Source organism: Anastrepha obliqua, chromosome 2 (assembly GCF_027943255.1).
Source record: "Anastrepha obliqua isolate idAnaObli1 chromosome 2, idAnaObli1_1.0, whole genome shotgun sequence".
NCBI classification, from domain to species: Eukaryota; Metazoa; Arthropoda; class Insecta; order Diptera; family Tephritidae; genus Anastrepha; species Anastrepha obliqua.
In genome coordinates, this window is record NC_072893.1 from 19932716 (window position 1) to 19946778 (window position 14063).

At 33.6% G+C, this 14063-nt stretch overlaps 2 protein-coding genes across 5 annotated transcripts in view; both read left to right on the top strand.

Moving 5' to 3' along the window:
* The window catches only part of LOC129237933 (mpv17-like protein), a 55567-nt gene that overhangs the window by 16696 nt on the left and 24808 nt on the right, over positions 1-14063 (top strand). Inside the window, exon 1 of one of the 4 annotated variants that reach the window (XM_054872930.1) lies at positions 11983-12199. The exons of 1 other annotated variant lie outside the window; for it this stretch is intronic. The gene's annotated coding sequence lies outside the window, so the exon portion shown is untranslated. Of the gene's footprint in view, positions 1-11982; positions 12200-12487; positions 12506-12595; positions 12711-14063 lie in introns of those variants that run through there. 2 more of the 4 variants (XM_054872935.1, XM_054872932.1) reach the window with 2 other exon arrangements.
* Positions 10798-11483, top strand: LOC129237935 (uncharacterized). The gene has a single exon (XM_054872936.1). It carries the CDS (start codon positions 10905-10907, stop codon positions 11397-11399), a length of 495 nt encoding a protein of 164 aa, XP_054728911.1. The 5' UTR covers positions 10798-10904; the 3' UTR covers positions 11400-11483.

Consider the following 14063-nt stretch of genomic DNA (forward strand, 5'->3'; position numbering starts at 1 on the left):
TAAATTTTACATTATTTTTTAATTTTTCTATTTTTTTTAATTTTTCTAAATTATTTAATTTTACTTTGTTTGATTTTATTATGTTTTATTTTGTTTGATTATAAAGCAATTAAATTATTTTTTTCAATTTTATTTATAAATTTAATTATGTGTTTATAAAATTGTATTTAATTTTAATTTTATTGAACTTAATTTTCATAGATTTTTATATACAGTCTCGGACAAAACATATTGGAGTGATATCTATTAGTGAAGCTATTTCTTTTTACTCTTGCAAATATTATTTTAAATAAGAAAAAATATCACAGAAATGAAAAGCAACCAGTTGTTATTTGAAAACATAAAAAATATTTTCTAAGATAAGACTGTATTACATTTAATGCGAAAAAAGGCAAACATATAAAAATAGTTAAATTTCAAGGGCCAACGTCAATTTTTTTTTGTTGCCTTTCATTTGACATTTTTCAATTTCAGACAAACTCAATTTGAACCATGGAAAGATACACAATCGAGCAACGCGTTAAAGTTATTCAGGCTTATTATGAAAACGGGCGTTCAAATCAAAATGCATATCGCTCACTTCGTGAAGAAAATCATCATCAGTGATGAGGCACATTTTCACCTCAGTGGATTCGTCAATAAGCAGAATTGCCGCATTTGGGCGAATGATAATCCATGAGTGATTGTCGAAAAACCAATGCACCCACAAAGAGTGACTGTTTGGTGCGGTTTATGGGCCGGTGGCATCATTGGGCCGTATTTTTTCCAAAATGAGGCCGGTCAGGCAGTTACTGTGAATAGTGTTCGCTATCGTGAGATGATAACGAACTTTTTATGGCCCGAATTGGAAGATATGGATGTGGACGATATGTGGCTTCAACAGGACGGTGCCACTTGCCACACAGCTAACGAAACAATGGCTCTTTTGCGCGAAAAATTTGATGGCCGAATAATCCAACGTCGCGGCGATGTCAATTGGCCGCCAAGATCATGTGACTTGACAGCGTTGGACTTCTTTCTTTGGGGTTATTTGAAAGAAAAGGTGTACGTCGATAAGTCAGCAGCAGTTCAAGAGCTAAAGGATGCGATAATTCGGTGCATTAACGGTATAGAACCTCAATTATGCCTCAGCGTCATCGAAAATTTGGACCATCGGATGGAGGTGTGCCGCCGAGGCCATTGTCCGATATTTTGTTCCATACGTAATTGAGCCATACCAATATTATCATAATAAAGAGAAATGTCCATAATTTCTTAAAAAAATTGTATTTTATTCAAAATCAACACCGGCCCTTGAAACTTAACCACCCTTTATATAATCAATGAAATTGCGTTTAATTTATTCTTACTTCACATTAATTTAAATCTTCATTTCATTTAGTTTCATTATACCTACTTTATTTTATGTTAGTTGAACTGAACTTTTATAATTTTTCAAATTTTTATTTATTTTATTTTAATTTAGTCAATTTAATTATAATTATAATTATAAATTTAATTTAAATACAGGGTGGGCCATATAGCGTTTGCGTTTTGAACCACCTATTTTTTTGAGAATGGTAACACAAATGATATGTCAAATGTGTTCATAATTTACTTAAAGGTTTGACATTTACGAAATGGGACGCTATACGCTTGAACAAAATTGGGAAATATTGAAAACCTATTTCAAAAGTGGTGAGTCTTCTTCTTCTTTTCTGATTTTCACATCGGTGGCTAGTCAATAAGCAAAATTGTCGTATTTGGGGCTCAGAAAATCCACACGTTACTGTAGAGAAGCAAACGCATCCACAACGAGTCACTGTTTGGTGCGGTTTTTGGTCTGGCGGCATCATCGGGCCATTTTTTTTTTGAAAATGAGCGAGGAGCCGTGGTTACAGTAAATGGCGAGCGTTACCGTGACATGATTAACGAGTTTTTGTTTCCAAAAATTGAAGAGGATGACATGGACGACATTTGGTTTCAACAGGACGATGCAACTTGTCACACTGCCAAAGTTACACTCGAACTTTTGGCTACCGTTTTTGAAAACCGAATAATCAGCCGAAATTCCGATATCAATTGGCCGCCTCGGAGCTGTGATTTAAGCCCGTTGGACTATTTTTCGTGGGGCGCCGTTAAGGACAAATGCTATGCGAACCATTCAGAGCCGATTGATGCTTTAAAACACGAAATCGAAGTTGCCATTCATGAAATTGGAGTCCAAACAATCGAAAATGTGCTTAAAAATTGGGTTGATCGAATGGCCTACTGTAAAGCCAGTCGTGGCAGTCATTTGAACGATATTAGTTTTAATTCATAAATGACAATGTTCAATCTTCAAAATAAAAAAAAAAGTTTGAAAAAATATTCATTAGTTTTTTTTTATAGCCGATTCAAAATGCAAATTTTACATGGCCCACCCTATTACTTATTTTTTTAACTTTACTTAATTGTTTTTTTTTTTAATTATTCAATTTTACTTTATTTGAGTTAATTTTATTTAATTATAATGCCATCAAATTGTTTCATTTAATTTAATTTGTTGTTTTTTTAATGTAATCTAGTTTTATTCTATTTTACATTATTAAAATTTATTCCATTTTACTTTACTTTATTTTTTTTACTTTATTTTATTCTATTTTACTTTTCATTCTAATATTTTATTTAATTTTAATTTTAATTTATAATAATTTATCACTTATAATTTTATTTAAATTTATTTTGCTTTATTTTATTTATTTATTTTATGTTCCTTGCCTTATTTGAGTGGATATAATTAAAATTTATTTAATTAGTCTAATTTATTTAATTAGTCTAATTTAGTTTTGCCTATTTTTTTAATTTTTATCTTATTTAATTTTCATTAATTGATTGAATAATATTTTTTTTTTTAATTTTATCTCATTTAATTTTCATGAATTGATTTCATAAATTTTTTTATGACACTTTATTCTTCTTTTATTTATTTTATTTTATTTTATTATAAATCCACTAAATTTTCCCCCAATTTAATGCATCTTATGCACTTTTATTTAATTATTAAGTAAATTTTATTTTATTTAATAATTTAGTTTTATTTTACTTCATTTTCGCTTCTTTTCTATTAATTATTTTTTTTTTATAAAAAATTGTTTTACTTAATTCTTTTTTTTTTTTTAATTAATTTCTCCTCTCTCTCTCTCTGATTTGAATTAATTTAATTTAGTTTTTTTTTTTACTAGTTCTGGATTTTATTAGATCATTTTTAATTTTGCTTTTTATTAACTTAAATTTGTCTAAATTATACACCTTAAAATTATCCCATTTCATGCAATTTAATTCATCTCCATTCTGTAGTTTTTGTATTTGTATGGCTTGCCGGTGTCACATTCCAACAGAATTGAAGTTCTCCTATTCGTTTTTGTTTATTATTATGTTTGTCTTTGCTTTTAAATCTAATTGGCCGACACTGCCTGGACTCCGTCGCCGCCCTTATCAGATGCAGCTGATAAGTCAACGCGTTTCTCCATCGACATCTTCATACAGCAAAGCAAAAACAAAAAAAAAAAACTAAAAGTTAGTAGGCAAACGAAAGCTAATGCTCGTATGAGTAGATTGGCTGTGCCTTGGTTTGTGTGTGTATTTCCATGCTTTCCATATATTCACACTATTGAACTCTTATCGCCGTCGACATTGATACTCTCTACCCGGGCTCTATAAACTTCGTGTACACACACACACACGCATGCAAGCAATTGTAAACAAAACACTCATGGAACAACAAAAACACACCGCAATATAAAATAATCGTTTTTTTTACCACTTGTTGTATAATAACACGCACACCAACTCAACTGCGATTACACCTGTGTATTTTTAATTTTTTTTTACAATTTATTTTAATCTATGACATACTGACGGCTTTATTTCAAAGCATTTTTACTATAATTTTAAACATTTCCAATAATTTAAACAATTAATTCGCTTGTGGTTTTTTCACTAAAATATTTTTCGCTTTTATTTGCATAATAAATTGAACACTTTTTTCACACTTTTAAAAAAGGCAAATTATTTTCGAATATTTTAGAGAATTATTTCATAATTTATTCGAATTTCGTTAGAACTCGTTTCGTTTTCACGCGACTCTAAAACACAAAAACACTGTTTCCTTCAACGGCGCTTAAATTTTGTATTTAAAGTTTTTAAATATTTTTTGTGTGACTTTTTTAATTCGACGTGTAAAAACGACGCGTACGCGCGCGATAGTCCCTTCACGACGGATGGTAAATTTAGATCTGTTTGATGCACAAGTTTTTGTTTTGCTATTAGCGTCGAATTGAGCGGCTACACAAGTTGCGTGTTGCTTGTTGCATCCAACATGTTCGAGTGGACAAGAATTGTATTAAATAAATATCCAGCGGTAGTGATGGAAGAAATGTGGAGTTTGTACCGTTTGAGGTACAGTTGGGATTTGGAAGTAGTCGTATAGGGGTTTCCGATAAGGGCGTGTACTGATGGAATAAAAAATGGAAAATGGAATAAAAAAATCTGGGTTTAAAGTATTAACGAATAGACACTCTTTTGCTATTCTTCATGGAATATGTTTATGCTGCTACAACAACAACTCAGCAGCACTGCATTTGAGCAATGGCCCAGGTTATGCAGGCTTTGGTAATAATGGACTTATTAGCATAGACCTGCGATTTCAGATAATCTCACAAGAAAAACTCTACGCCAAGTCGCTTAATTTTAGCGATCCATACCGCATCGCATCCGCGTGAGGTGAATGATGGTTACATTCACCATTGTTAACGTACGGCCATATGAGCTGACACGACGAAACTAATGAGAGACACCTCACGGGACACTATCCGTGGAGTATACATGCCATGAGACTCGGAATTACTTCGAGTCCTTTTTGCATCAGCTGTATGGAGGATGAGGTGGAATCATCTCAGCACCTGCTACTCAGCTGCCCGCTCTCGCGGGACTAAGATTTAAGCATCTTGGTTCTCACTTCTTTTCTGCATCTGCTGACATAGCAGGTCTTGATATCAAAAATCTGATGAACTTCATCAGCAGCATAAAACGGCTAACACAATCGCAAATCACAAATTAGTCGCCGTTCATAGCTCACAAATACTCAACCCTCCGCACCCCTCTCCTTTTCGTCCTATCGTTTTTTCCTTCGCCTCTTTTTCCCCTCTTGCAATGGTATCACAAAGGATGAACCAAACTTCTTTCGTCCAAGTGGGCCCATTCTCTGGGCAACCATTACAACCTAACCTAACCCATGTAAATGAATTCTCACCACCGTTCCATTCCGTAGTATCGTGGATCGTTGTTTCATCGTGTCAGCTGATACGGGCGTACGGGCGTACGTTTACGTTGGCGAGCACCATAGCTCTGAGATCGCTCGTGCAGAATGTCTGTTTTAGCGGACTCTGGGTCAAGTAAAGCCGCTTCAATTAGAAATGTTAAAGTTTTATCACATACGTCATAGCCTGTCAACATCAATCAGTTCCTAATAGAAAATCTTACATTAAAAGTTTAAAAAATTTATTTTGAAATGTGTTGTATGTACATATTTTATACAAGATGTATAATTTTTAAGAGTACAATTTTAATACAGAGTAACATTCTTTAAAAAAATTCTATGGAAGCGTTTTTTTTTTAATCTTTTTCTAAATTGTGGGAGTTGTGTATCTGCGCGTGGCATTCCGGAGATCTGACTTCGATCAATGCTACGTAAGAATGAAAGAAAAAGAAAAAAACACAAGTGCCAGTCGCTTTAAACCCAGAAAACCTCTATGTGAGTGAATTCTTTGCAATGTGTGGACCCTTTTAACTGAGACTGCTAATTGCCCTAAACCTCTCGTATCGAACGAGCGATTAGAAAATCCGATTACGACACTTCTGTTAGGTATTTGGTCGAGCTCCTGCCCCTAATTGTGGCGTGCATCTTGATGTTTTTCCACAAATGGCGGGACCTACAGTTTTAAACCGACTCCGAGCGGCAACTACTATTTTATGAGCAGCTTTTTCATGGCAGAAATACACTCGGAGGTTTGCCATTGCCTGCCGTGGGGCGACCGCTATTAGAAAAAAAATCGTTTACCAGAAAAGTGTTCGCATATTGTTAGAGCCTCTTTGTGCTTCTGTCCGAAGAATTCCATTATTGAAGAATTGTTGTTTTTTTCACTTGACACTATTCACTCACGTCTGGGACCATCATATTTGTAACCAGCTTCCATGCTATAGGCTTGTCTTCTTGTGTCTCTATCTGTACGGCTTCGCTTTGTTGCACTGTGTCGAAGTCAATCTCTTTTTTTCGTAGTACGTCCTCGATGTATTTCTTTACCGCGTTCAGCTTTGCTCGCGTTCGAGCATTTTGCTGTTTATGTTGCTTGGCGCGATGTCGCCAATCTGCTTCCTCAGAGCATCTCTTTCCGCGAGCCACCTGTCACAACTAAAAAACGTGTTTTCAGCGTCATCGTTCGGCGATTTGCAGTTTATGCACTTGGGATCGCTCACCTTGCCCATGCGCTATCTGCGGTATCACCGGAAGTATTCGTGGCCCGAGAAAAACTTAGTTAAGAAGTAATTCACTTCTCGCACCGAGCCTCCTTTTTTGAACTTTCCGAATGTGCCTAATGATGGAATGAGTTTCGGCGTTCATCTACCACTTGATTCAGTGTCCCATCGACTTTGCCACCGCAACATGGTTTGGCATCTCCGTTCAGAGAAGCTAGTGATGGCGTGTTTCTTCTGTCCGCTGATCACAAAGACTTCGGCGTCTGAGACAATGCGGTAGACAGAGGCAACTCTGAGTGCCGCTGTTCGTTGCACAGCCTCCAGTGCTTTGCGCTTGGCTTTGCAGTTTAGCACAATTCCCCATACTTCGCTGCGGTACAGGAGAATTGAGTTTGTGGCCGCCATAATTAGCTTTCTCTTGTTCTGTGTTGGTTCACCGATGTTTGCCATTAATCTACTTAGAATTCCCGTGACCTTTGCTGCTCTGGTAGCCGCATGTCGTATCTGAGCCCAGAAAGTAAGCCTGCATTCAAGATGAATACCTAGTTATTTCACTAATTTTGGCTCACTAAGGACGTGTCCATGTGCATGCTGAGCTCGAGTGGCATGTGACCTGGTGCCACAAGGATAACTTCGGTTTTATGTTTGGCGAATTCCCAGTCGTGGTCCGCAAGCCATATTTGCGTCCTTATCATAACTTGGCTCAGCTTCCTTCTAGCGTTCTCCGTGTCCCGAGCTGGTATGACCGCCGCTATATAGTCCGCGTATCCCACTAGATATATATCTTCTGGCATTTGTTCAATATCTCGTCGTAGATCAGATTCCAGGGATCGGGGCCGAGAATAGATCCTTGAGCTGCGCCAGACGTTACCCCTTTTGTTTTCTGGAAATCTGGTGTGTCGTATAGTAGTTCAAGCTCACTCAGGTAGGTCTGGAGAATCCTTAGCAACTATGCAGGTGTTCGAAAAATTATACCAATAAATAGTATCGAATGGTTGTGAAATTTCTATCAAAACAGGGAAATTTATATGCACTTATAATTTATTGAAACTTGCCTATGGTGATGAAGATTTGTGGGATGCACATGTTTTTGGGTGGTTGAAGAGATTTCAAATGATGCGAAATCTGGTAATCTAGCTCGACATGGCAGCTTCAGTGGGTTCCTGAATATAAAACTCCCAGTCAACATTGCCATCTTCGCATTGGATTGCCTAAAAATATAAGAAACAAAAAAGATCCAAATTGTAGACGCACAAATCAGGTTCTCCATCTAGAAAATGGATCAAAGAAGTCGCATCAAATTTTGTGTAAAACATGGAATTATGTGCTCAAAAACACTTCAAATGTTGACAGTGGTATACGATGAGAGTACTCTGAGTCAAAAAAATGTTTAGAAGTAGTGCAAGCTTTTCACAGAAGATGGAGAATATGTGAATGACGACGCTCGCACTGGACGCCCCAGCACATCAACAACCGATGAAAATGTTGAGAAACCGAAGAAAATTCTTATGGAGAATCGTCGAATCATAATTAGAGAAGTTGCTGGGGATGTCGGCATATCGGCATATCGGTTGGCTCATGCCATGCAATCTTTTTTGAAATTTCGGGCATGAAGCGTGGAGCAGCGAAGTTCGTTCCAAAATTGCTGAATTTTAACCTCATCGCATGAGCATCGCTCAGAAATTGTTGAATGACGTCAACGATGATCCAGATTTCCTTAAAAGGGTCATAAAGGAGATGAGGGTAAATGGTTATGACATCGACACCAAAGCCCAATTGTTCCAATGGAAGAGTCCAAGAGAGCCAAGACCAAAAAAGCACGCCAAGTTCGATCAAATATCGAGGTTTTGCTCCTTCGACTACCATGGCGTAGTTCATCAGGAGTTCTTACCACAAGGTCGTACGGTAAATAGGGAGTATTTCCTTGAAGTTATGCGCTGTTTGCGTGGAGTAATATTAAAAAAAAAACCCGAAATTGTGGAAAAAAATGCATGGCTTTTGCATCATGATAATGCACCTGCTCACTCATCTTTGCTTGTGAAAGATTATTTGGCCAAAAACAACACCGTTATCATGCCTCAGCCACCATATTCACCAGATTTAGCCCTCTGCAACTTTTTCATGTTCCCAAGATTAAAGAGACTCATGAAAGGGCGGCGTTTTGTGACGCTTGTGGAGGTAAAAACCGATTCGCTGAGAGAGCGTAAGGACATACCAAAAAGTGCATATCAGAACTTCTTTGAAGATTGAAAAAAAAAAACGCTGGCACAAGCGTATTATATCTGAAGGAGATGAAATAGAAATTGATGAATAAATAAATATTTTTGGAGAAAAATGAACATTCACCTTATTTTTTGAACGCACCTCGTATGGTCCTAAGACTTCCGAACATATGATTTATATAGAAAAAATTTCTCAACACAGTGCGACAAGTGACTTAACACTTGAACTCAATCTTCATTATACTGAAATCTAATGAGCTATAAAACTGCATGCCGAAAAGTTCTAATTCTGATTCTCATTAAAAATTTGAAAATTTTGATGACTGTTTTTGAAAGTCGTTAAATTTTTGTGAATTGTGTAGAGAGTTTGGAACTACGATTTATATCTTTTTTTTAAACATTTTTTTTAACTTTTTGTAAAAATTTGACAAAAATGTTTTTTGAAAATTTTATAAAAAAAAATTTTAATTTATATAAAATGTGTTTTTAAATGTTTTGAGAACTTTATAACATTTAAATTTTTTTTAAATCTTTTTTTTTATAAAATTTTCAAAAAAAAAGCTTGTTAAATTTTTACAAAAAGTTAAAAAAAAATGTTTTAAAAAACCATATAAATCGTAGTTCAATTATTTTGTTATAAAAATTTAACAAAAAATATTTTTGAAAATTTATAAAAAACCCATTTTCTGAAAATTATATATATAATGCATTTTTATTTCTTGAACATTTTATTAAAAGAAATTTAAATTTATACACTTATTATTATTTTAAAGATTTATTTTTATAAATTTTTTTTAATTTAAATTTTTAAAATTTTTTTTTCATAAATTTTTTTGTTAAAAACAAATTATTTTGTTATATAAATTTAACAAAAAACTTTTTTTTAAATTTTATAATGTAACTTTAAATGTTTTGAAAAGTTATCAAAATTTTATAAAAAAAATTAAATTTTCTTAAATCTTTATAAACTTTTTTAAAATTTAAATTTTTTGAAAACTTTGTAAAAAAAATTTGTAGAAAATTTTATAATACAAGTTTTATTTCTTGAAAATTCAAGAAAATTTTATAAAAAAAAATTTGAACTTTCATAAATCTTTATAAATTTTTATAAAAATTTGGTTTTATAAAATTTTCAAAAAATAATAAAATTTTCTTTTACAAAATTTGCAAAAAATTAAAATTTTAAAAAAATTTGTAAAGATTTATGAAAGTTTAAATTTTTTTTTATAAAATTTTTTTAAATTTTCAAAAAATAAAAATTGCATTATAAAAATTTCTACAAATTTTGTTTTAATAAAATTTGCAAAAAATTAAAATTAAAAAAAAAATTATAAAGATTTATGAAAGTTAAAATTTTTTTTATAAAATTTTCCTGAATTTTCAAAACATAAAAATTGCATTATAAAACTTTCAAAAAATTTTGTTTTTATAAAATTTTCAGAAAATTTAAATTTAAAACAATTTTTTTAGGTTTTATGAAAATTTAAAATTTTTTTTATAAATTCATAAATTTTTTTTAATAAAATTTTAAATTTTAAAAAAATTTATTAAGATTTATGAAAATTTAAATTTTTTTTATAAAATCATCAAAAAATAAAAATCGCATTATAAAATTTTCAAAAAATTTACTTTTATAATATTTTCAAAAAAATTTGTTGTTAAATTTTTATAACAAAATAATTTTTTTGTAACTAAAACAGGCAATATTTTTAATTTTTTTGTTACAAAAAAATTTTTTGAAAGTTTTATAAAAAATTGTTTGTTAAATTTTTATAAAAAATTAATAAATAAATTTGTGCATGAAAAATATTGCCTATTTTGTAAAAAGAAAAAGTGTGTTTATTATGTGAGCACAAGTGTACATCCGATACTTACTATGGTCTTGTGACAGGATTTAGTTTAAAGCTCCTGCTGTGATACCAAGTGCATCCTTTGAATTGATATTTTCTCAAAAACAAATTCAACTAAAATTAAAATTTATTAAAAAAAAAAAATAAAACCCATATTATTCTTTCAGTGTACGAACCGTTTTTTTAATGTTAACATTTTTTATGTCATTTACATTTTTAGAACTTAAAAAATCAAAAGCAAGCTCATTATTTTATGTGTGGCTGTGAAAAGTTTAACAACAACGAATAAATAAAAGGCAAAACAACTAAGTTCCCGACGAATTTCCACCATTTCGCAATGGGCGCCGGAAATTCCACACCACAAACGGCGCACATCATCAATCCGGTGCGCTCCATTCATATAACGCCAAGCGTTCTGAGTCGGCTGGAGAGCAGCACAAAAGAGATATCCGAAGCGGCAATACCGTCACCAACTAAAGATGAGCAAATTCATTGTGCGCGCTGCTGCACTTGTGGCTTCTTCAAGGGCAAAGACAAAGAGGCCGGCTTGTTGGCAATGCGATTGAATGAACTGCAAGAGAGGCAGTATGTGAACACTTTGGAGAAATTAGAAGCGCAGTTGGGCAAGCCGGTACGTTTTGCTGATGTCAACGGTGAAAATCTAAAGCAATTGAAGCACAAACTCACGAAATGTTACGGCGATAATCCACGTGAGCCGCTACGCTGTGCGGAGACAGCAAAGGAGTATCAGAACTTTGTGTTCAAACAACAATTCAATGCGATTCTGAGTGCGAAGAATATCAAAAATATAACAGCACCGAAAGCGATGTGAATTTTCGTATAGCGATTAATATTTATTTGTCGATTATAACTGTTTTTAATTAAAATAAAAGTAATTTTGTGTGGAAACTTCAAACTTTTGTGTTGCTTATCTTCAAACTGCAGTGGCCGTTAAACGTGTTGTAGATTTAACATACATAGGCTGTCAAACTGTAGCGTTGTGTGTCATGGGAAACATAATTGCTGACTTATCAGTTTTATTGCACAATATTTTGTAGGTAATAATTTAATAGTAACATCAATTTATATATTTTAAATTTAATTTAATAAGAGAAATACTCAAATTTACTCATTAAAGCAGATTTTGTTACACTTTGGCTTAAATACAAACAATCAAGTCGGACTTTACGACTTGTATGACACACAAACATTCTTTACTTTATTCACATACACACACACGTGGATGAGTATATTTTTGTACCAAGAAAGTTCTCTCAGCCGCTCACAATAGTACTCATACTCATCAAGGCGAATAGAGTGCACTCTCCCACGTTTATTGACGAGTATTTGCAACAACTGCTAAGTCCACGCACCACCAGTCAGCTTATCATTCTCACAGTACAAAAACAGCGCGAGTGCTATTGAGACGCGTGACATGTGTTTGGCGTGAATAATAAATTATGATTAAATAGAAAATAAGTAAATTGTGTGAAACGTAATTAAATGAAAGTAAAGAACGGTATAGTTTTACCTTTCATAACTTCTCTCCTATAAATGCTCTGTCAAGTGATAAATCTCGAAATAGTTCTTTTATATACCTGACTCAGCTGTTTTCTCAAGTTAAATCATTGTGTGAGTAGTGGTCATATGTCAGAAACTGAGCATATATTTTGTTAGTAATGTGAAAATTATACCTATGCGTACATACATACAAATGTATTGGTGAATGGAAATTTTGTTGTTGTTAATTAGCTTTGGCAAACCCTCCAAGTGATGACGCGCTGCCGGGTGTAAAGTACATACATACGTCAGTCAGCTCGTGCGTAGCGTGCATCGCTCGTCGTCAACTGGGCCAAGCAAGTGTTTGTGGATGTGTTTGTGTGCATTTGTCATGCGAAAATTATATAAAGCATTTGATTTATGTGATTCTGTTATTTGGTACATTGCAGTGTGAAATTACTTGCACGAATACGAAATTACGTTCTGTGTACTTTTAATTATTGAAGTTTTTATTTGCTTTTTTTGAAAAGTAAACAATTTTAAAGTCTTCCCCTTTCTTCGCATTTACAGTTTCCGGCAATAGCTTTTCGAACGCGCTCTTGCTGATTAGAGTGGCCAACTATAAGGAAATTTTAAGCCATAGGTGCATTTTTTTACATACATATTATATTTTTCAATGAAATATAATTTTGAAATTTTGAGATGTTGTGCAAAACTATATGGAGCGAGGCCTCCGATTTTGGAGAAAAAGTTGTACTGTTGAAAAGTTGGATTCCTCTCCTCTTCAAATAAGCCCCCTTTTAGCTGCAGGACAAACACCCGGAAACTTTCAGAATACTAAAATGTGGTCAGCATCAAACCGTTAATTGGTTCTCAGCGAATTTAAATGCATCAGCTGATTTGCTGACGTAATAAGGGATATGCCAGCGATTTCTTCATAACTGAGATCGACAAAAACTGAAATTGTGTTGGTGATGTACGAAAAACCTCAAAGCAGCCGTTGCCTAGGATAATAGATTACAAGCCTGAAAATGGGTATGGAATGAGCGGACCGCCGTAGCCGAATGGTTTGGTGCGTTGACTACCATTCAGAATTCAAAGAGAACGTAGGATTGAATATCGGTGAAACACCAAACTGAAGAAAAAGTTTTTTCCAATAGCCCTCGACAGGCAATGACAAACCTCTGAGTGTATTTCTGTCTTGAAAGAGCTCCTCATAAAAATATCTGACGTTCGGAGTCGGCTTGAAAATGTAGGTTCCTACATTTGTGGAACAACATCAAGACGCACACGACAAATAGTAGGAGGAACTCGGCCAAAAACCCAGAAAGGATGTATAGTACGCGTCAATTATATACATATATACAGCCATGGTCATATAAATAGCACATTTAGACTTTGAATATGATTTTAAATAAGTCGGTATTTGATATGTCTTTCTGAGAGGAGTGGTTTTTTTCTGCTTATGCGGCCAAACAGCTGGGATTCGTTAAGTCGCCTTCCTACAAGCTTTCTGGACACCTGTAGACCAGTTTCTTGGTTTATTTCAAGCATTACGTGCCTTGCCGACTTAAAAGGATCTGCTTTGCTCTTGCATATTATAGCGCTATCCACATTAACATCAGTTCTTTGGTTTTCTTTCCGTTTTTTTGCTTAGATAGGATGCATCTTTCTTAACTAAATTAAGAGCATTGTAAACCATTTTCCGAGAGCTCATCATCGTTTCAGCTATTTCTGCATAGCTTTTTCCGTTTTGACCCATATGGTATATAAGACCTCTTTTCTTCGGCCTGCAATGTTTTTCACGTTGCATTTTTAGTAATTACTTTAAAATTTTATTTAAGAAACAAAAAATTATACTTAAAATCGCTGAAACAATATTAAAGTTTCACTCTTCGCTGCACAAGTTAAAATGTGCTATTTTTGTGTCCATTTCAAAATAGCAATAAGCATAAATAAAATAGAACGCGAAAAATTCCATAAAAAAAAAACAATA